We start from the raw sequence: 23324 nt of genomic DNA, 5'->3' as shown, positions 1-23324 counted from the left end.
ATGTAGTTCGTTGACACATGTTTTGTAGAGATAACTGCATTTCAATGAAATTACAAATTATCAGTGACGAATACTCTAATCTGGTTAGTAATGCGACGTTAGACTACTGAAATTATGTAACCCATGTTCGGGGGGACTTTCAGGTCCATAGGTAGGTTGTCTACAGTTTCCGTGGTAACATGTGGCAGACTTTGGCAAAAGTCGCGTTGGTATTACTGCTGACGAGGATCCAATAGCTCGTCGCCCATACCGAGGTTCGGGAAAGCAGACGATTCTTGGTTGAGACTGTGGACCTGCAGGTAGATACGAACATTTCGGAGGCACATATTGTGCCCGTCTTCATGGCTTTTATGTCAATAGGCAGCCCAGCTGTTAGGGAGTAAAAACATGTAAGAGGGTGTTGAACTTTGTGTTGTGTTACTCAAGTTTATGGAATACCGTCCATTTTCATTTTTACAAGTTCTTTAAGTAAACATACCATGATGCAGCATGGATGGTGTTTAAATATTTACTGTAAAAATTACAGAATGAATTAATCTAAATATGACATAATATTTAAAATGTGAAAATCAAAATTTTAACAAATTACTAATAAAAATGAATCTGCATAACAAATGTCACACGTAATTTTAGCAGTCATTATGTGAAATGTAATTTTCTTGAAAGCTGGAAGATTTTGTCATTACGTCTCTAACTTGAAATTAACATCTGCGATTTTTATCTGTTTGAATTTTTACACAAAATGGTTTGACAATCTTATGGGGAAGTTTCATGAACTTGCTTGGCACTAAGACGGTTGAGAATACTTTCAAAATAAGAGCATCAAAAGTTGCACTTTTGCTTAAATAGGATTAACTTACTTTACCAGAATCATCTGCATTCCATGTTCTTGATTTCTTCTTGGGCATGATATTTAATTCCACCCTTGGCTGGAAGGCAATTTCAACAAACGATTTACGATTGATTTTTTTTAATGATACAATATAATTCTTGTTGAAAGACAGGAAAAGAAAAAAGAACTCAAACTTCATACAATATGTACACAACTTAGGTCATAGCAGTTTCACTTTGCGTGTCAATTAATGAACACAAATGTTGACGATTGTCATTCGTGACATCTCACATCATTAATAGAAAAAATATCCGTATTATATGTGACACTATTTAATACAAGAATACTAATATGTGCTTGTAGAAGCACTACTCCATCAACGTGTTTCTAAAGAAGCAACAAGCGCACATTCCCTTGAACAGAGAACACATTCATTACAAAACAATTACCAGACATTGTCACACATGCACCCACACAGATACATACAACTTTGTAACAAATCAACTTAAATTCTAAAGCCCTGATAGGATGGTAGGTTTTGAGTCCTGAGTTATATCAAACGCTGCACGCTGCAATGGTCGCTGTCACACATATCATACTTCTAAATATCCATATAAAGGAGCATTTTATAACTTGTTATTTATTTTGGTCCTTTGCATGTAGGCAGAGTTTGACATAACATTAGTTTAGTAATGACACGCAGACTGTTTTGAACCGAATAGTTTTCTTGTGTGATGAAACTCCCCCCAACGATAGAACCCGCACACGCGGTGGTCAACGGCCGTTTCATCGTGACATAACACGAGACTGTCCCGAACAGCGATGTCTTTATCATTATGAAGAATGCTGCCAGTTTTGGATTTTCACCAAATATTTGAGGACGCTATCATCACATTTCATTACCAACACATAAACATTCATAATTTTATATTTTAAATACAGTAATAGTCTGACACAATAATTGGCCTCTGCTACGTAGTTGAGTATCAAACGGCTCCTCCTGGAAACACAGCGCTACAACAGTCCGTAACATTTTTCAACTGTTCCACTCACCCTGTATGCTGCAAAGAGAATGTTCGTTCAATTCCATTTTATCCTGAAAAAAATAATTAATTATTTTTATATGAACTTGTGACAAACACAGAGTTCAATACAATAATTATCTTCCCTTACTGTTTGTACAGTCTACCGGAGTCTACAAATTATAATTTCACAGACAAGAACAAAAACACACGTGTTTACAGAGAACGCAGAAGAAAGCTCCAAACAATAAAGCTTAAATAGTACGTAAATTAGTGACCTTTTTGTTTACCACCATCGACATGCTGTTAAACAGTTGCGACATTTTCATATGCTATTAAATTCTCCAAGGGGGCTCTGATAATGTTAATAATACCGATATCCTGTTTGACTGGGAAAGAACGACACGATTTGCTTGCACTACGTCTACGGACTCAGGTTCCTGCACTGCTCATCCTTGCGTACGATCGTAAACCCGACTCAGGCAAGACAGCATCGAGCAGCCAAAGTGCCACCTGGTTATGAACGAGGCACAGATACTGGGAGTGGGGGAAGCATACAGAGATTCTGGTATAAAGAAACTGGCAGGCAGTTGTTTTTCACAGAGTAAATGTCCGGCTATTTGTGCTGCATTTCTTTGGTGTCTTAATTAAACCAAAATTCTGCCTACGTAAAAGATCACTCCAATGTATCTTATATAGCTCACCATCTGCTACAGTCCCGTGTACTGAGGGGAGTGCTCCACTGTCTGGTTGCTTTCGACTCCACCGTGAGCCAGTCTTGAAAATGGATTCCGTGAATTTGGTCGTTTTCGCCGGCTTCTGTCATCCACAGTGTTGCACATCTCACTGTTTGCAAAATATCACAATGTTACCAATGAACCCAAATGGTTAAATGACAGTTCCAGAAACACACACACACACAGAAAAATTACCATAACGTTTCAGCCCAATGCTTGAGGTCACTGCACTGAGATTATAATTTTTTACATTCTCAGATAATTATCAAATTATGGGTTAAAATGTTTTAGTTTTAAATTAGTTAAAACAGTTAACAAGTTGAAGATTTCTGTGTTCTTGGTTGTTGCGCAGTGTAGTCTGGTCAATGTTTACCAACGTTTCAGAGGTCATACTGCCTCCGTCATCAGGGCGATGAAAACATCGACCACACTACACAGCGCAACAACCCAGAAGACAGAAATCTTCATACTCACCGCCACGAAAACCTCAAATCACACAAAGTTAACGAGTTACAAATGTGAGACTCACCCAAAGAATGGTACAAGTCCTATGAGAAGCTCCTTGTCAGGTGCAGTGGCCAGATCAACATTTGTTTGCACTAAATGATTCATCACACAACGCAGATAGTGCTGCAACCTACGGCGACGTTCCTCAACAAACTTGGCATCCTGTAGGCATGCCATATCATGCGTGGAAATCAACTCACAGTACGTCGTAACATATGAAGGCGCGTGTCTGCGCCTTTCAGAATTTACAGATTTTATTTGTATAGTACGCATTACAGTTCATAAAAATAACAGATTAACGTCATTTACAGGAATAAGTAATAAATAACAAGAGGAAAATAAAGAATCAGAATTAGAAATGGCTATTTGGGAAAGGTGAAGTGTGGGTTATTTTGTGTCAAATTAACCTTTGTTAGTTGCAACGTTACTTTCCACGTATGAAAATTGTTTAAATGGCGACACGAGGTGCAACGATTCTTTTCGAGTTTGGTGATTTGGCACAAAATGACCCATGTGTGACTCGTATAAATAAATGTACAAGATATCAAGGCAACAGCAGCAGCCCCCCCCCCCCCAAAAAAAGAAGAGGAGGAGGATAGTCTGAAGAGAGGACAAAAGACAGATGAACAAGATCTCACTGCTATTACCACTCTTGTGAAAATGTGAAGTACAGAGAAATACAAATAATGCAATAAAATGTCCTGGCACCTCAGTCAAAAAACAGTTGTATATGAATAAAGATATAAAAAACTGAAAGCTTGTCAAATCAGTTATTTTAACTATTACAAAGGTAAGGATGTATGCTTAATTATGTTTTAAGCGGACTTACCTGTAATGGTTATTTCTGACCATAATAGTATTAAAAAACCGAACTGAAATTTTAAAAAAAATCAGACAATGTAAATTTTCCTAGTGGCACTACAGACATATCTTACCTTATTACCCAGAGTTTTTTTGGGTGGAAAGTCAAACGTGCTGACGATAGCGTCGTACTTCTTCAACTCTTTATGCAAAGAGTAAAACTGTGCATAACGCCGATATACATTCCATTCATCGTCACGTATACGAATGTAAACCTGCAATGCAATAAAAGTAAGTTAGGTCTGTTCTCGTCCTTAGGTTTCCATGGCTGGAGTTCGACGAGCGACTCTGGGTTTTGGGGACGAGCTCCATCAAATGATGTTTTTGGTCCATGCTGATGGTTACATAATTGCATGAAAACATAAATAAAAAAGCACAGAAGTTGTATTAAATGGTAGTGAGGGAACTGAAGAAAACAAAGTAAATGTACATGTCTCATCACCAGACTCTTGGACAAAATCTACCAAGCAGTTCACAATCTATGGTCCTCCCATCTGCTATGTAAAACGTAAAGATTAAAAATATCTTCTTCTATGGCTCTCTGGTCTGTATTCGGTCCGTGGCCTCCTCAATTCTCCTATTCTGTTAGGTCCGTCTGTCCGAGGCTTTGATCGAGGTTTCAAAACGTCTTCCTTTTTACGGTGCAAGGTTGTTAGCCTTGCGACCAACCCCCAACCTGGAGGACCGATTAAAAATATACAAAACTATAATTTTACCTGTTGTTTTAAAAGAGTGTGAAACTTCGCCTCTCATACAGACTGCAAGCATTTGAGGAAAGTGATGAGAATTTATGGACCTAGATGAAGTGATAGGCGACCAGAGAAAACTGCATAATATGGAGTTCCATAATTATTTCCCTTCACAAACATTATTAGGACAATCCAACTGAGGGGGATGAGACTAGAATTATGATTCCAGCTGTATTCTTACATCACTTCCAGTCTGGAACTTGGAACATTTCAAGTGCTTGAATCATGTTGCACAGAGTGTACACATTTTTTATGTTGCCTATAAGAGCAAAGTGTTCGTCAGATCTGTTTATATTGTACCAAACTGTGTTTTGCTTTGTGGCATCACCGTATTAATAATATAAAATCTGATGTGATATTAGTTCCAAGAACTGGAAATTAACAGTTGCAGGCAACAACAGTTCTTTTGTTTTTCCATTAGCATGCTAAATCAGTCATTAGAACAAATAAAAGACGTGAATATTTTCATCCATTAATTTTTGCATGTATGTGTGAGCATTATGTCCTCCTTCCACTCACTGGCCCCAGTAGAATTTCTCATAAATATAATTAAACAGAAAAGCAGCAAATTAGTAGCCGTGGGCCAAAAGTTCTCCTCAACCCACATAATTAGTAGATCCGGGATCTGTTTGATGCCTCGTGTCAGACGGACCTGATAAACGTGATGGACGTCAGACGAGCCGCCTGTCAGGAAAGCCGACGGTATCCAGATGTTAACAAGCGCTCTGGCCGCAGCACACAGAGAGCCGGTGTCATAGTCGCTGGTCACACTCAGATCATCGTCTGAAGTGGCAACATCATCAGGCAGTGGTCCGCGCAAATCTACAAGCTCCTCTCGCAACCGACGTAACGCAGCGTCTTTCTGCTGCAGAAGTCGATGTAAGCGATCATTGAACTCCATAAGTTCTCCATGCATCTCTGCTACCTGAAATTTACGATCGCTAAAACTTTCTGCTAGTTACACTGAACCAAATAAGTAACGTATAGCCACTGCAAATGGCTTCATGAAGTCAAAACACGTTTGGCAAGTTAAGAAAAAAATTGCCGATAATTGTGGTTCATTCGTTCAACTTTTTTGCTATAGCACTACACTGAATAAAAGGTTTTAAAATTGTCTTGTATGATTGCAGTACACAATCTCTTACTTTCATACAAGAACGAAATGACAAACATTTGGATCTAGAATGGATCAAGTGAGCAGTTTTTAAAATAATACATAATGAGAAACTTAACTGGTTGCTAGGGCGATGAAAAAGGGACACACAACTTCAACGGAGCAGACGAGTAATGCACAAAAATGTTGTGGGGAAAACTCTCAGACCAAGTGGAAGATGGGAAGTAACATTATGAAAGATGGAAGACAGAAGGTTGATAGAACTAGTTCACGACAGTATCAAATTGCAAGCTTTGGCATCAGTGGCGTTGAATAACAAAAGAGTTAGAAGAAAACTCACTTGGATCAGTTTCTTCTCATATTCACGAGCCTCGTGGTGATAATCCGGATAAGAGACGTCTCCGGATTTCGGCTGACAAGCCTCCAGACTAGCCAGAGCTTCGTGTGCCTGAGTGCCATCCCGCTTCAACATCTGGACGGCCCCCACGTACTTGCGCAACTGGTGCTTCAAAAGTTCATTCTCTCTGCAGACATAAGGACACTTGTATTACAATCGTATTAACGACGTAAATATCTCAGTTTTGTCGTGAAAATGGTCAATTTCTAACACCACACAGAACACATGCTCATTCTGTCGGACTCCCTCAGCTAGTGGACTGGTGTCACGGCCCAGAAGACCACAATCCACATTTTCACTTCACCAAGAATGAAAAATTTCCTCGGTCTCTTTGCTGTGATAACTGAGTGTACCTGATTTCAAGCAAGTGGCACTCCCTTGCTCTTACTGAACACATGCAACTTTGCACATTTTATTTACAGTGTTACACTGCTAATAATTTTCCCCCTTGAAGGACATTTGATTTTTGGGGTCCAGCCATAAGACCAATACTTAAAACAGAAACATTTTCCATAAAAGAAGTTCTCATATCTAAAATTTTCCTACCAAGTTCATAATGTCACCACAATTTCTACAGTTAACATATTTTAGCAATTCTTGAAGAAAAAAAATTCAAAATTCAGTTTCAGTGATATTAAATCTAAATGTGTTATCACTCAGGCGATGAACAAGAAAGAGTCTCTGCAAATAAATGCACACTGGGGCAGCCATCACAGAAATTACTAATGGATTAGTGAAGGGGCTTATGACACGGAACTTCCCATGTTCTATCTGGATGAAAACCAGCACGCAATTCATTAAAGCTTGTAAACATTCTTGTTCTATTATCTTTTTTTCTCCTGGTTTATAATTTGGATTGCCTCGCATGTACAGTTTTGAGCAGTTTGTGTCTGATATTGGAAATCCAACAATTTATTTTCAGTTACCAACAGGAGGGCAGAGGATTTTTCCTCTAGCCTCTGCGTCCAGACCGGCTCTAGGGCCCACCCAGCCTCCTCTACAATGGGTACCGGGGTCCTTTCCCGGGGGTTATGCCGGCCGGGGCGTGATGCTGACCACTCACCCCCATCTAGTGCTGAGGTCAAGGAAGAGAGGAGCTATACCTCCACTCACCCCAAACGCCTACATCGCGTATAGTGGGACAAACTTTACTTTTACTATAGAAATCAACTTTTTAAGTTCTTTAATAGCTAGAACGAAAGCAGTACAAGAAAACTGCAATCTTCCTCAAATTCTCACCTGACTAAACCCTGAATCTGACTTTCCAAGCGATCTATTTTGTCTTGGTGTTGGCGATTAGTTTCCGCTAGTTCAGCCTTCAACTCTGCATTCTGTTCCTGTGCCTGATCAAGAAGCCTCTTAATAGAACGAGTTTCAGCCTGCAACTCCTCTTTACGGGCCAGGAGGGACATAACAGCTTCGCGTACCTCACCTGATTGCATGCGAAGAACACAGTTTAATCTAAGAATACAGCAGTAAACAATCACTATGCAAAACACAAATTAATCATGAATGTAAAGTTATTAATATTTTAATCAATAATCCATCTACCATTAGGATAATAAATTAGTGATTCAATTTGTTAATAAAAGCATAATTTCATCATAAATACCATCTAATTTTGAAATTAATTAGTAACAAAGAGTAATTCAAAATATTATACCTAATCATTTGTTGTGACTTAATATAACAGGACACAGTAAAATTAAACACTTGATGGCTGTCTGTGACTGCCTACTCAATATTTTTGAACCTCCTTTCAACACCTGGAGTACGTTGTTGTTTTGGCTAATCAAACTTAAATATTTGGAAACAATGGGCCTAATTGGTAATTTGAAATAGTTTGGTTCATTTAAAATTATTGTTTGCCTGGACGTTTTCGATCGTCCTCGCTTAAAAAGAAGAAACCGCGTTTTGGAAACTGGCTCTGTTTCCGTCTTCAGGCAAGAGGTACCTACTCAGTTGGGCCTGTTAGATAGAGCTAGTCTCCACGGACAATAAATAATTTTAAGTGTAATCCACCATCGTCAGAACCCTTTAGAGTCGAGTTTGGTTCATCTTTGGAAGCTGTGAACATAGGATGATAACATCACTTTTCAAGGCATCAAGCCACGATAAAGTGGAAGAAGTTTAATTCCAATACAATGTGTGGCTTACATCTTCAGTAAAGGAAAGGATAATATAATGAAATAAAAACTGATTTTCATGCATTCCTTGCACAAACTGCATAGCGAGAACACATTATGGGTTGGTTGTGTCAATCTGTCCAGTGCATTCAACTTGAGAACCACTGGACGGGTTGGGATGAAATTTGGTATGAAGGTTGTGCCATTCTGCAAGACCTGAAAATCGTGCTTTTGAATATCGTACGAGTGGTGACAACAAGATGATGGATGAGGATGCTTTACCATCAGATTCAGAGACTAGTTCTATTTTAAAAAGTCATACAGTGAAACACTTCACTTACTATTAACATGGGTGAAGGGATCTGTTACGTTACAGCAGTTTCCTGTGGTTGAAAACTCCTGAGGTGAGAATTCAACACAGTTGGTCTGCAGCAACTTCTGCGTAGCCAGCAAGGCGGCGGCAGCACAGTCTGTATCCTGCATATAAAACAGGGTTCGTACACACACACACACAGGAGAAATCCAAAATGCACACAAAATTTTAATCAGAAAATATCAAGGAAGATGCCCACTTAGGAGACCTAGGATTAAATGGGATGATATTAAAATGGATCTTGGAGAAATTGGGTGTCAAGGTATGGGATGCACATGAATGGTTCATGATAGGGACCAATGACAGGATTTTGTGAATTCTATGAAAACGGAATTTTTTGACCAGCTGAGTAACTATAAACTTTTCAACCCACACATGACCACAAGAAGAGTGATCTGAAGGCTGCCAACTCTATTTATGAAAGGAACCTCAATGAAATGGAGCTCATGACGGTGAACTTACAGCATGAAGAAAACCAGAGAAGGTGCGATTGAACACTTCCTTACCTTGATGTAGGCATTAAAAATGATACACCAAATCTACGACATCGTAATCACGTGTCCTGACCAGTTACAGTACATGCTAGTGGCTATGCACCTGCTCACTTCACTTGCCAACACTACTGGGGGCTCCCATCTCACCCCTCCCTTATTTCCCCTCATTTTAGGGTAGGACAATGAGGGAAGGGGGGAATGAACAGTTCATCCCATTTCAGCTTTAAATGCTAATGCAACGCAACACTCACAACTTCACATGGTACACCTGTTCACGAACTCTCTGTTTCATCAGACATACTCACTCCAGCACCTCCAACAAATTGTCCCTGTCATCGAGTATTTTGCCAGTGTTCTATCTGAGCTTAATTCAACATTAGCCACACATGAAGAAGTTAAAAACTGTCCAAAGTTTCACTCATCTTCGCTGCAACAGCCTTAGGATTTCGTTTTCCGAACCACTGCCGATATTTACGCAGTTTTTGTCGCCTTTCTCCTACCACATTCACTCACCATAATCTCACACAGAACAATTATGTTTCATTACAGTGATGGCAGCACTACCTACCAGTAGAATTAGGTCCTACGATTACTGTCAGCAGCCAGTTTGTTTGACATAGATCTCTCACAAAGTATGATTAGGATGTTACTGAATAAAGTAACATTAGGGCCTACTTAATATAATAAGGTTCCCAATATTTTCATAGCGAAACAGTGAATATTTCAGTCTATCACAACGAGAAGTACGCGACTCCCCGACAAACAAGAAATGCCTGTTTTTGGTTTAAACCCCTGAACACAAGGACAGCTGTTCAGCAATTTGTACACTCACCTCAGAATAACTGGGGACAGAGAGGGAGTCCTCCTCAGAGTGAGCTTCATCTGTCACTGAGACAGGAATGAGTTCTCCCACGCTCACATTGTTCACGGGAGTTAACGTCTGTACTGAGCACATTGCGTTCACCATGCTGGACATACCAGGACCCCTGGAAAGAATTCACTCCAATAATATGGCACATGATGGACAAAATATTCTGAACAAATAAAATAAGAGAACAAAGGTTTGGAATCTTCATGGTTTTGCATCCCCCAGTGGCCTAACCAACACTAATCTATTCTCTTTGCTCATATTTTATTATATACTAATTACTATGAAAAATATTTCACATAAAACATAAGTCCTCACACACCATGTTTTTGTATAATGAGCCTTTTTTGAGAAAATCAAGAAAGTGTTACGTTCAGTTTCAAGTGAAGCAGTGATGACTACATTACGATGATTTATACCAAAATTAAATTCATCTGATGTAAAATGTCAGCTCCAAATTTCATTAATACTGATTCAGTAATTTTAGGTATGAAATTCGTGAAGTGACAGGTGAATGTGATCCCCCTCATATATGTTCATTTCATGCATTTTGTACAAAAAACACTCAAATTCGAGACCTAATTAACCTCTCTGAAGGACCAAAAACTGACATCATCAAGTACCACTAGGGCTAGAAAGCTTCAGGACAGTCAATATGAAGATGTCACCGTACGCAACGTTCAGGTCATACTTCAACTAAAACTGAAATTTGACAGATGGTAAGACTGCAGCTGTGGTGCAGAAGTATGAGAGGGGAACCCATTTTTCAAATTCTTGCACACATTATTAGATGCCTATTCTGGGGGGTAAAAAAGGTGTCTTCGAGAATATCCAGGTGCATTCACGGCCTTATCAGAATGTAACATGTGATAGAATTTACAACAGATGAAACAAACTATGAAGTTGCGGAGGACCATACAGATGAGACATGTAATTCTGTTTGAAGGAAAAAGCTGGGGTCCATAAAGACAACAAAAAAATTAATTCAAAACCATTTGTTCCATCAACCAGGAATCACAGATGATTGAAATACATGTTCAAGTGTCAGATATACATATATTTCTTCCTGACTGAATCTTAAGTCTTTGAACGAGGAATGTTGTCATGCAACTTCAGAGGCTTCCCAAAAACTTCTGACTCGTGTCATTGCAGAATCAAGCCATAACTGTAAACTTTTAATATTTTTATTATGAGGCTGTCGCCTTCATAATTGCAGGGTTTTCTTATGTCAATGTCTCTTTTGCGACTACTGCAAGGGTGCCAATATCAGGTCTGAATCACGACAAGTTTGGATTGAACATTAACAGCCTTTCTTCAACTACAATTATAAGCAAGTGTGCGCACATGCTCAGCCACACTCACATGCATGAACACACAAATTTAATTTAGATAAGCTTAAGTTGTGTAATATAAACTCACTGAGTATCTTTATTCCTCCCTGTACCCCGTGAGAGGTTTCGGGTTGAGCTCCGCCGGGATTGTTGGGGGGAATAACTAAGCTGCAGCTCGCTCGGCTGCTCCGAGTCTAACACTGGCAAACTATCGGGGCGAGGTGACTTGCTTTCTGTCATACTGCCATCATGTGGTAAGGAAGCCTGTTATTTGAATAATAAAAAAAGTCGTGGTACAATCATTAGAGCCACACATACATATTACAAGGGAACATGAGACTACAGCACAGTGAAACCTCCTTGGACTGAAATTTTTGTAATCTGTTCAGAGTTCAAAGTTGTGGCCTACAAAACAGGCTGTATACTGCTAAAATCAAGGCCTTCCCTTCTTTAATCTTATTCAGTGTCATTTAACAGCACTTCTAGCTGAATTAATGATATTATATTAAATGGAAGGATAGTTGTAAATAATAAATTGGAAAGGATGTGGAAGTGGTCATGGTCTATTGTATTGTATTGTTTCTGCATATGCCTGGAGAGAATAAGGTACACCATAAAAACGTTCAGTACTGACAAAGATCACCCAAATATAAGCTTCATGTGATGTTCAGCTGAGAGAGGTTCCTTATATGGGGATTCCTCTTCATGTCCTCTTTCCTTACTCAGTTTATTTAACTTCATAAATCAGCATCACCCGCAGCTCACATCTACCCCAGAAAATTTGCCTCTCCATGGTTACATTTACAGAAAATATGACTCTCAGTTTCTGAGACTTCATGAAATCTTCTGTGGAGATGAAAGCACTATCTTCTTATCTGGTTAAGATAGACAAAATGTGCGCTTGCACAATACTTGTGGTGTGCTCACTCTGTTATTGCCTCCAGACTTTGAATTCATTAAGGCACATACGAGCAGAACACACAATTGTGGGAAGCTGTTTGTTCTGCCAAAACATGAACTCTGACCACTCTGTATGGTGCCAGCGGTATCACAGATGCCTAGACCTTTGTGTGGGTGGGGTGTCCGGCTATGTGATGACATCACACAGGATTCCACTTCATGGTTACATGGTTGGGTGCATGTCATTTCTGTAAGCAGAAACATGCGTAGTCTTCACGTGAAGTGCTTGTCACTGTTGTTTGACTTCAACTAAAACTGGAATGTGTTCACAATTTGAGTAAAACTCTCCAATATCATATTTCATGAAAATCTGTTCAGCAGTTCTCAAGTTGTTACATATCACAAAAGGACACAGACAGACAACACAATGATGCTAAGAGATGTACCTTTGCGACTTTCTTATGAATGGGCCTGGAAATGTGGATTTCAAACTGGAAAACACATATTTTCCAAAAGAATTATCTCTTGTTTTCGATATAAAATTATTGTTTATGGCCATTCACCATAAATCTACTACTGTACAGTCAGAAATTATATTTCATTGTATTCTGCTAAATATTCACCAAATCTATGAACATGTATGAGTAAGCTTTCACGGCAACTGAATGCAATGAAGCCTTCTTGGGTGGTGAACTGTGTGCAAATAGCAAATCCAATCCAGTGTTTTGGAGACTATCTGTGACACCATCGTTAGCGCTGATGTGATGAATGGTGCAACTGTATGCATATTTATACCTATGGCTGGCTCTCAGTGTTCTGCACCCTTGTCAACAAGTGGGCTAATAGGGTCAGTGTCAGGTGGTCAGTTATCCTCGTCCTGACCCCGTTCAAATTGCTTAACCTAGATGTAGGCTACAGGTTCTCAATGATCCAGCCTTCAGTTGATGCTCTGTGCCCTGGTTTGCTGGAGTATGCCGGTAGCTAGGTTCCAGAATCGCAGCCAGCTCTCAATGGCCTCTTCCACTATTCAATCCGTGTAGCTTGTCATTCTGGCCAGTAATCTGGTGTCCATCAAGCTGGTGCGGTGGCCTTTTTTGAAACTCTACTCGGTCGCAGCAGAATGTCCAATTGGTACAGGTGTGGCTGTTGCACATATTCCTTTTCCTCATGTGGATAGTGCAGCCCATCTGCTCTAGCATACATTGTCATATTTACAAGGGATGCAGTATAAATCTGGGACCTTGAAGCCCAAGTCATCCATTGCTGATCTCAGCAGACACACATTTTTGCCTGGGATTTGTGTGCTATTCTTATGCTGAATCTCCCTACATAAAAAGGCTACAGTGCAGGGAACATCCATCAAGCTCTCAACTGCAAACAAAAGAATGTGCACCTACTGGGATCAGTAAAAGATGATTTGGGCCCCAAGGTCTCAGGAATATGTTGCATCCCTTGTGAATGTGGCAGACAAGTCTGCGGGAACCAAGCACTTCATTGCGTTCATCTAGTCTGGTGGTCTGGTGGTCTGCTGGTTAGCATTAAAGCCTACCATTGGAAAGGTCCCAGGTTTGATCCCCACCATTGTAATTAATAACAGAAAAAAGTGTCAGCGTCATCATAACCAACAACTAGAAGGCAAATGTAGTCAACAATATCCAACACATTGTTCCCAAAATTGTCACAAACCTTTACAGAGTCTACAAACCACCTATAAAACAAATGTCCTGAACAATACCGATTCAAAGAAATCTTGGTGTGTTTAACCATGCATCACGGCTTATGTGCAGTGCAACTGGCCACATGTCACACCAGCATACTGCTAAACAATTAACCCTTGAGTTGAAATGAGTGGTCATATCTTCCATTCCCATTTGATAAAGGTTAAAAATCGTCAATATTTATTTCTGACGCAGATTAAAGGTGACCCATAACTTTTTGACTCCAAAACCAGAGAGAAACACAAAATTTTTCATTCAGAGAAACACTGATTATACTTGTCCCAGGGGGTATTAGAACCTTACAAACTTTTCACTCACTTGCAGAAAAGGAATATGATCACTTTCTCCTGACACTTCAATGTAAACACTTCATTTTTAATATTATTTACATTTTTAAAGTACTCTCTTGGATATTTCTTGCTGTCAAAGTTTGATAATAATCTATGTAATTTTGATATAAAAATTTAAATATATGTTTTGTATTGTACACCATTCCTGCATACATCGATGAACTTTTCCCAAGTTCAGAAATGTAATCTACAGGAATAAATTAAAATTTACATTCCTTAATAACGATTTTGTTCCATGTAAATTCTTGGCAAATTCCAGTATAAGAACCACTAATCATTATAAAGATGGAGGTACTAACATTTTGAGCCTGTCCTCCAGAAACAGTCACATTACTTCCAGCAATGCCATCTGCAGGCTCAGTAGGGAAGGTACCTACTGTTTCTGCAGGCATCAGCATATTCCCCAAGCCACTTGCAGGGGAGTTAAGACATGTTGGAGGGGCACTGCTTGACACCACTTGCGTTCCTAAGTGTTGTTCTGCTAGGGTGTCCTCATCAAATGAAATTATGTGAGCTGGTACACGTTTGCGGCGACGATCCAGTTTCCACTTGCAGCTTGTATCTGCATGTGAATTATTTAGTTACACATCAGCACTTTTAATAATACCAGAAGAATGGAACATTTTTGCGTAAAGGTCAGGAGTAAAGCCATTACCAGCTGGGGTAACTCAATCAGCATAGTAAGTGACTATAGACTGGACAACGGGTTCAATCCCCAACAGGAACAGAGAATTTTTCCTTCAGCCTCTGTGTCCAGACTGCCTCTGGGGTGCACCAAGCCTCCTGTCTAATGGGTACCAGGGTCAAAGCATGGTTACGGCATGAAGCTAACCACTCGCCCCTACCTAGTGCCGGGGTTAAGAATAAGTAAAAGCTGTACCTCCTCTGCCCCACGTGCCTAGATGGTGTATAGCAGGACAACTGTTCTTTTACATTACCACCTCACCTGGCAATACAGATTGCTTTGTTACTGAATCCAAATGTGGCCAGACACTTCCTCAAGCAGTTTAGCAACCAACTTGTTCACCAAACGTCAATATTGAAAACTTATAAACAATTATGTGATGCCACGCGGCTCATCAATAGAGATTACTGCAATATCAACTTAATGTGTGGATGGACAATCAAAGTCACACTTGAGGGACACCAAAAACAAGAGAAGAGCAGGAAGATTAACGTGGTCAGTGCAGAGGCTAGTTACTGGGAGAGAGAAATGGCTATGAGTGATGCTGGCCTACAGTTGTCCATCCTCATTCATACTGAGAGGCACCAGAAAAATATCCTTTACAAGAATCAGGAAATGTAACCGTACTACTAAAATCAACACTAAGATATATTCTTTTGTGTAAACAAACACATGAGAAATTTCTTCAGAGGCTTACCACTTTTGTCTTCTGCCATAGTTTTACCTGGATCAGATGCAGCAATTACAGGTTCAGACCGCATAAGAGAAGGGACCAATGGTTCTACATCGCAGTGCGCGTGGCTCAGTTGATTCAGATCTGCGTTGTCAATGCTTATAGCAAACAAAATGGAGCCTAGACCTACAGAGGACAGAGATTTCAATAATACGACGGTCATCCAGAAATGATCGGGATTCGCCTGGAACACAGGCTGAGAGACGATGACAGCCACATAATCACACTTCACATAATCCCCACTGAGAACAATGCACCATTTCCATACTTCTGGTAACTTCTTGATGGATGCAGCAAACCAGTCTTTTGGGATAGTAAGCATTGACTCAAGACAAGTCATTTGATGGCTGGTATGTGGCACGGCACTAACACACAGCACCAACGCTCTCTGTACCCATCTGTCATTGCACTGTTGATGGAATTTTCCAATGAAGACACGTGAGTCACTACACTGCTGCCAATTACAAAACAGTGACTTGCAAGGTAGTGTGTACTATCCTGAAAGACTGGTTTGCCGCATTCATAAGGAAACTGCCATAAGGACGGTGATGGTTCACTGGTATGTGGCATAAGCAAACAAAATGGCCCATGAGATATACAACATATGCACATTAGACTGGAGTGCACCTTCCCGGTATTATTACATACAATATGGCCGGCTTATTTACTCCGGACCAAGTATCAAGAGTTTTGAACCAGTGATAACAAACCTGCAGCCATCGTTGGGAGCATGCTGCTTCTCTCCTGGTCTAGTAAAAATGCCCAGTCTTCAAAGAAGATAGAAAGATGGGCTGTGCTACCAAGCATGCAGTGCAGATAACGTTCCAGTGAGTGTTCATTGAGAGAAGAACGCAGCCACGCACGACCACGTCCTAAATCTGTCCACACGTGCTTCAAAACCAGGTAGCGCTCGTACTCGTGCCTCGTCAAGTGCTCCCGCACATAGTGCCATAACACTACAACAGAAAAATCTTATTATAGCAGTTTCCATAATACAAGCCTACAAAGTTTTCGTGACGGAAACAAATACCATCACATACATAAGGGCATCTTCTTAAAGCATTATATCAAGACAGAGCATCAATTCAACAGAAATGAAATTTTAAGTCGAACAGTTTGTAACTTTACACTATCAAAGGGTTCCAATTAGAAATTATATTACATAAACTAATCTTGTTATAAGAACTAACTGTATGATACCGTGTCTTCTTCAGCAAGTGACACAGTTACAAAGCTGATCAAGAAATTCACTGAAGGCTCATAACCGTGTTTACAAAAAATCATGACTGGACCCTATCCTCAGCTGTCTGAAACCAGTCCACATCTCCACAACTATTTTTTTGTAAGATCTACTTTAATATTATACTCCCATCAAGAGCTAGTCTCCCAAGTCATCTCTTCTTGACATTTACCAACCAAAATTTCACACACATCTGTATAGAGTGCCTAATATTTCAGCACAACACAGCAGTTCACATCTTCCTATAAATACACACAACTTAACAAAATATACTCAAGTTCTTGTTGCTTTACCATGGGACATCCCAGACTAAAGCACAATGCACATTTCCTTGTCATACAGCAGAACATATCTTTTGAGAAACATGGAGCTTTCTGATGTTGATCCAGTTTTTGGGTGAAGCGCAGAGTAGGTACACGCTGCATTTTAAATGTTTCACAAATCACTGCTGCCTCCATCTTCAGGAAAATGTGACTGCCCTACCAATACTTACAATACAGGTCTGCCATTTTAGTGTCGAGCCATAACCATCAGAGCCATCAGTGCTCTGGAAAGTAAAACTTCAGTCTGAAATCCTGGGAAGTCTACAGGGTCCCATGTGAAGTCAGAACCGTCTACATCAGAGAAACAGACCCTCGACAGAAAAAGACACAAAGGAGCAACAAAGAGATTTTTCTTTTTCACCCAGAATAACTGGTGGTATTCGAAGACACTGCATCATTCATTTTGAAAACACGATGGTGTTAACAAACCACCAGGCATTTCATGAAGCCATTCAAATCAGAACTTCATGAAGAAATTTGGTTGTCACATCAGCTCAGTTTTGAATACCATCACCTACATTCCAAGTACAGAGGACACCCCTACTTTATACAACCTATCACTTTAGATTTGTTTCAGACATTTCTAGGGCTTACTTTCTACTACTATTTACTTCTTCCCTCTTTCCCTCCTCCTACTCGTCTCCACAGGCACATAATTCCCATGTATCCCAGCATTCCAGACATTTTCCAGAAAGAGATCAGCCCCTTTAAAACCTGCCCATCTTACTACTGGTTTTCATTCAATGCTCACCCAGTGGACCAAAACTAAGAATATCGGCAGGAGCCAATGGGCAACGAGACTGCACTGAAAATGGAGTAACAAGAATCTCCAAAACATGGGCAATACAGCCCACATCTACACAACCCCACCAGCCAAACACAGGATCAACATTAGCACTGAAACACTGTGAAAGCTGTGTGCTGAATTCTTCCAGTTACCATCCAACTATAGGGTACTTGTTGTTGACTGCACTCATCTCACTGCCATCTCTGTGTCAGACACACAATCACACTTTCAACAGACGTGAAGAAGCCGATGCCCGTGAGGAAACAAAGGCTCGTACAAAGATATGACGTGAACTGACAGCCATTTTGTGCACATTATAATTTTCTGTGGTTATTTTCAAAACAATTCAGTTTACAGGCCTCAGTCAGTATTCGGAAGGCATTCTCCACAGTGAAAGCATTAAGCTAGTGTTTCTCAACCAGCATACCACAACACATTCAATTCAATAAATTTAACAATAATTCACATCATGGCATAATAGCAGTCACATCTCGTTCACCCACACTGTCCTCTCACCAGCTTGTAAAGAAGCTTAAATTGTTACTGCTTTGATAATTTTCATATTTGTGTATATCATATACACACTACACTTTTTCAAAACAACAGTTGTTAATCATAACATTCCGTCTCATAATTTGCTACTTTCTCTTAACATGTTATTAGCCTGTTAAATGTCTTTCTGAATTGTAATGTACATCACACAAGAAATGTATAACTTAAATGGCAACCATAACAAAGTATAGAGCGATTATAAACACAATTTATGCGCAAGACTTGCTGAGTGAAAAAATTGAAGGTTGTGTAAAATGATCTGCAACGACTGTGTTAAAAACCAAACTCACAGGCAGTTTCTACAATTAATTTCAGCAAATGCAATACAGACCTTGATGGTCCTGTGCTGGACCCCGCCCCAAATGCAGACTGCTAGATACAATCTCTGTTACTTGCCTGTGAAAATGAAACAGATGAAGGGTGTATACTGATAATCTGACATCTGGTGCAGGCAGGAAGAAGGTCTGACAGTGGGTGCAGTATAAACTGTGAAGTTCATGCAAGTCCTATCATATTTCAACACAGATCTTTTCACTGCAGTTTAATTTTTCAGCTCTACAAAGTTTGAGTATTTGTAGAACTTTCATCACAGCTTTTTTTTATTATTTGTAGTGTTCTGTCTGACGACAGGTCCATATATCATGAACAGGATCCTTCCAACCTCTTCAGGTTGTCAGGGACCTGCTCATACATATATACATTCTTGGCAGAGATGATCAGAAGTGGTTTGCCATTGCCTTCTTCTGTGTGTGAGTGGAATAATTGTTGGGATGCCACGGAGAAACCGGGGAAGCCCCCGGAGGAAAACTCTGTGATGCCTAGACCACGGCCTTGCCCAACACAAGTTATAAATTTGAGCACCACCGGGAATTGAACAAAAGATTAGTATGCTTACTTATCATAAAATACAGACCTGATTTCAAACACATTTTTAAACAAAGAATATTGACAGTAATTTCTGGTTAATGTAAGTAGCTTTGCAACAACAAATTATCTGCAATAAATGAACATCAAGGCCAATGAACTACACAAAAGAGCAAAGAATACAATCAGAAAATGTGTACCAGTACTCTTTTGCTCCCTTTATTTTTCAAAAAAGTTTCTGTTCAACACAGATACTAATGTCTGGATAAAAAACACTGCATTGTATATATCCCTTGTGCTTACAACTCAAATTTCAAACCAGAAATTCATACAATATGTGTACATTCCAATGCAATGTTATTCTATAGTACATATCTTTCACCCAGAAGTAAAGTTACAAATCTGCAAAAATGTAATTTTTCAGGAGACAGAAAAATGCTTTTCTTACCATGTAAAAAACAGTTGTTCAATGGTAATTTCTGCTTAACCAACTGTTAAGTACATCTTGTAGTGATAATAACAATATAATATTTTTCTGTGTTATTGCTCTCTTATATTTTCCAGTACTACATTAAATCATTCTACAGATACTTTGACAACAATTAAAATTAAATGTTTCACATTTGGAAAAGACAAACATTGTTTCTTCTTAAATAAATTTCAGGAAGTCCAACACAGAAAACAATAAATATTGAAGCACATTATTTTTTTTATTAAACATATATGTTTCCAACTTCTATTTCCATCCTCACATAATCAAAGAAGCAATTTAAATCTCTAAATACCACCACAACTTTAACAATGAGGTTGATTACAGATTACGCAAAGCCTGGCTTCACCCATTTCCCAAAAGCGATCCCCCCTACCACCTCTATCCCTAAATATCAAATAACCTTGACCCCTTGCATTCAGATCTTTTGCTTACTGGGTGACTGAACTACAGTTGATCGATGTGCACAAGAATGGGGAGGGGTATTTGAGGAGGGTGGTTCTGGATGTCATGTTCCAGCCCATAGATGTTGCTCTCTCTCTCTCTCTCTCTCTCTCTCAGTTCTCCAGCGGAGCAAGGTTGTTTGTGTTTAAGTTTGTATAATGAGGTTAGTCTTGGCTTCTGTTATGAAACTGATTTTAAGGCCAACTTTACATAATAATCATTATCCTTTTCCACTCCCCATAGTTCTCAAGGCTTCTTTTACTGCATGTACTCCATCTGGCTCTGAAGAGGGCCCATTTCTTCTTTATTTCTTGTCCAAACACCATGGACAAAGAATCGTCTCCTCTTTGTTCCACATTCACATTTATTGAGAATCCTTTCCATTTAACAGGGTCACCAAAACTTATAGGATTTGAGGTTTTCATGGCAGTGAGCTTGAAGATGGCTGTCTTCTGGGTTGTTGCAGTGTAGTCTGGTAGAAGTTTACCTACATTTCAGAGGTCCTTGCTGCCTCCATCATCAGGGTGATGATGGAGGCAGCAAGGACCTCTGAAATGTCAGCAAACTTCTACCAGACTACATGGCGTAACAACCCCAAAGACAGTCATCTTCTCACCAAAACTTCTTTCATCACCTCTTTGCCTCAACCACATGCTCTCCTCCAAATAAGTAGCAGTGATCCACACCTACTGCTTGCCCCATACAGTCTTCCAAAAATGCTCAACCACCACACATTCATCCAAAGATGGCAACAGCGATGCTTACTTTCATGCTGGATAATTCTCAACATTCATCACAGTTCACCTCAAAAGCCAACCTTGCACAACAAAGATGTTTGCAAAACAAGACACCAAGGAACCAGGAAATATGAGACAATTAAACTTGGTAGTGGTCAAGCTTAGAACTATTAAAGTGACTTAGCTGCTGTTACAGAATAAGCTAAGTAAGACTAAGGCGTGATCTGCTGTATAAAGCCAGGACTGACAGAGATATTGTATACATTGTAAATAAATGTAGCATGGGATGCATATTTTACAGACTAGCCTAAGGAAAACCATCACATCGTTGTGCCCCGATCTGTATAACAAAAGAATTTTTCTGTATATATTAAGTGAATGCGAAACTGTAAATACTGTTAAAATGTGACAAAGACTTCAGGTTAATGACAGACTTGACCTCTCATCATACGGTGTCCTACGAAGACATGCTGTGTCAATACACAGACTGTAAAATCTGGTCACTAACACCAATACCAAGATGGACTGACTGACAGGCTGTCAGTTATTCTGTAACTTTGGCCTGGACATCCCTCACTTCAGCCCTGAAAATGGAGGCAGTATGCTAATCTAAAACATTAGTACCCACCTACAGGTCCACATGGCATTGCAACACAGATCACCACCATCAAGAGGATTCAGATCTGCCTGTACATGAATAAAATGTGATGAGACAGTAAAATGGACTGAAATGGAGAACAGAGGAAGATCTAGTAATTTTAGCTCACATAAAATATAATAATGTAATGTTACCTTCCCCAACCTAAAGAGGGATGTCACATATGAGCAAGAAGGTCAAATGGATTAAAACCCATTTTGCAGTTGTAGACATGCTAATGAAAACATCCAGCACATGGAAGTTCTCCTAAAAAGAGAGACAGATTGTATATTTGCAATAAATTATCATCCTACTTATACCTGAAAGCTGAACTATTCTTCAGCAGAAGTGGCTTACTTCGAAGACCATGACACAATGCTGCTTCTATTCGATTGCAGAGAACTGCTACACGTGGATGACTTTCTGTTGCTAGTTCAGCACGCCCACCAAATCGAATTTGGCATTGCTTTACAGCCTCTAAAAGTTCTGAAAGCAATCTCTGACGTTCCTCTGCCCTTGTAGTGCCAGATGATGCATCTAGCACTAGGGCTGACATCATTGTAACAACCTATAACACAAATGTCACTGTAACTGACATTTATGATTCATGAAGTTCCACGATTTGGAGAAGGCAATTACTGAAATAAAACTTTACTGAATCAGTTACTCAGTTTCATACAAGTGAAACTTTATGCCACAAATGCATTTCTCTCTGGGTGCCATAAATCCGTCAGCTACTCTGACTGATATAATGCTACAGTAGTCTGTCACCTTCAAACAAAGAATGTTCTTATTAGCAATAAATATCGTGTACCGCTTTAAACGTACCAATACACTCTTTTTTTCTGTTCAAACTGTTTCATTACACTGTATGCCATTTAAACGTGCACGTACTTTAGAGCACATATTACATCATTAACACAACTATAGCTCAAAGCACTCTCGACACTTCTTGAACTTCACCATGGCTCAAACCTCTATACATCTACTATCACGGGTTATCGCAACCACCTATCAGTACATCGAGCGCACAGATAATCACAACACTGATTTCCTCCGAAAGACACTAGTCTCACAGATGTAAGCACACATTCATACGAATCAAGTATCGTTATTTGAAAGAAGGAATCAATTTACCTATACTATAGCAGTTCCTGCCGGGAGCCGAGAAGTGACATGTTGAGTTCCCATTTTACAATGAACGCATCGTATATGTCAGTTACAGCACTTCAGGGCAGAATAGTGTAGTAATCAACTGTTCAAAAGACAAGTCATGTTATTTTCCTCAGAGCCCAGTGTAGGGTTAAGGTCTGATACAGTTTTAGATTGCCTTCATTTCCAAGGGCGCCATTCAGGATATTACTCCTTCAATGCCACACAGGCTTCGAAACGGTAATTCTCAGCTTTCTTTAGAACGGTGTACCGCAACCTTGTTTCACCCTAATTTGTCAAA

The 23324-nt window shown here is 39.6% G+C and overlaps 1 protein-coding gene and 1 long non-coding RNA gene across 8 annotated transcripts; one reads left to right on the top strand and one right to left on the bottom strand.

Moving 5' to 3' along the window:
- Nucleotides 1–121: 121 nt before the first annotated feature.
- On the top strand, nucleotides 122–5176 carry LOC147873392 (uncharacterized). Its single transcript, XR_015535787.1, has 2 exons — nucleotides 122–389; nucleotides 4218–5176. It is a non-coding gene; the product is annotated as an uncharacterized LOC147873392 (long non-coding RNA).
- On the bottom strand, nucleotides 954–23239 carry LOC110841219 (sorting nexin-29). 7 transcript variants are annotated; one of them, XM_022086539.2, is made up of 16 exons: nucleotides 23009–23239; nucleotides 22192–22439; nucleotides 19031–19095; nucleotides 16508–16753; nucleotides 15762–15923; nucleotides 14679–14941; nucleotides 11500–11675; nucleotides 10045–10198; nucleotides 8687–8822; nucleotides 7459–7651; nucleotides 6163–6346; nucleotides 5361–5633; nucleotides 4034–4174; nucleotides 3121–3260; nucleotides 2559–2700; nucleotides 954–1928 (listed from the first exon to the last, which is right to left on the bottom strand). In XM_022086539.2, exons 2-15 carry the CDS (start codon nucleotides 22428–22430, stop codon nucleotides 2565–2567), a joined length of 2508 nt encoding a protein of 835 aa, XP_021942231.1. In that variant the 5' UTR covers nucleotides 22431–22439; nucleotides 23009–23239; the 3' UTR covers nucleotides 954–1928; nucleotides 2559–2564. The 7 variants fall into 7 exon arrangements, with proteins under 7 accessions (XP_021942231.1, XP_021942230.1, XP_021942233.1 ...); XM_022086538.2 differs by lacking the exon at nucleotides 23009–23239 and adding an exon at nucleotides 22700–22894; XM_022086541.2 differs by lacking the exon at nucleotides 23009–23239 and adding an exon at nucleotides 22700–22894 and having other exon boundaries at nucleotides 14757–14941.
- Between the last annotated feature and the right edge of the window lie 85 nt (nucleotides 23240–23324).

The sequence above is a fragment of the Zootermopsis nevadensis genome, unplaced genomic scaffold (assembly GCF_977971745.1).
Source record: "Zootermopsis nevadensis isolate Lab colony 2312 unplaced genomic scaffold, Znev_1.0 Znev_ptg000019l, whole genome shotgun sequence".
NCBI classification, from domain to species: Eukaryota; Metazoa; Arthropoda; class Insecta; order Blattodea; family Termopsidae; genus Zootermopsis; species Zootermopsis nevadensis.
The sequence above is the reverse complement of the archived record's forward strand: the minus strand, read 5'-3'. Positions and strand labels throughout refer to the sequence as shown.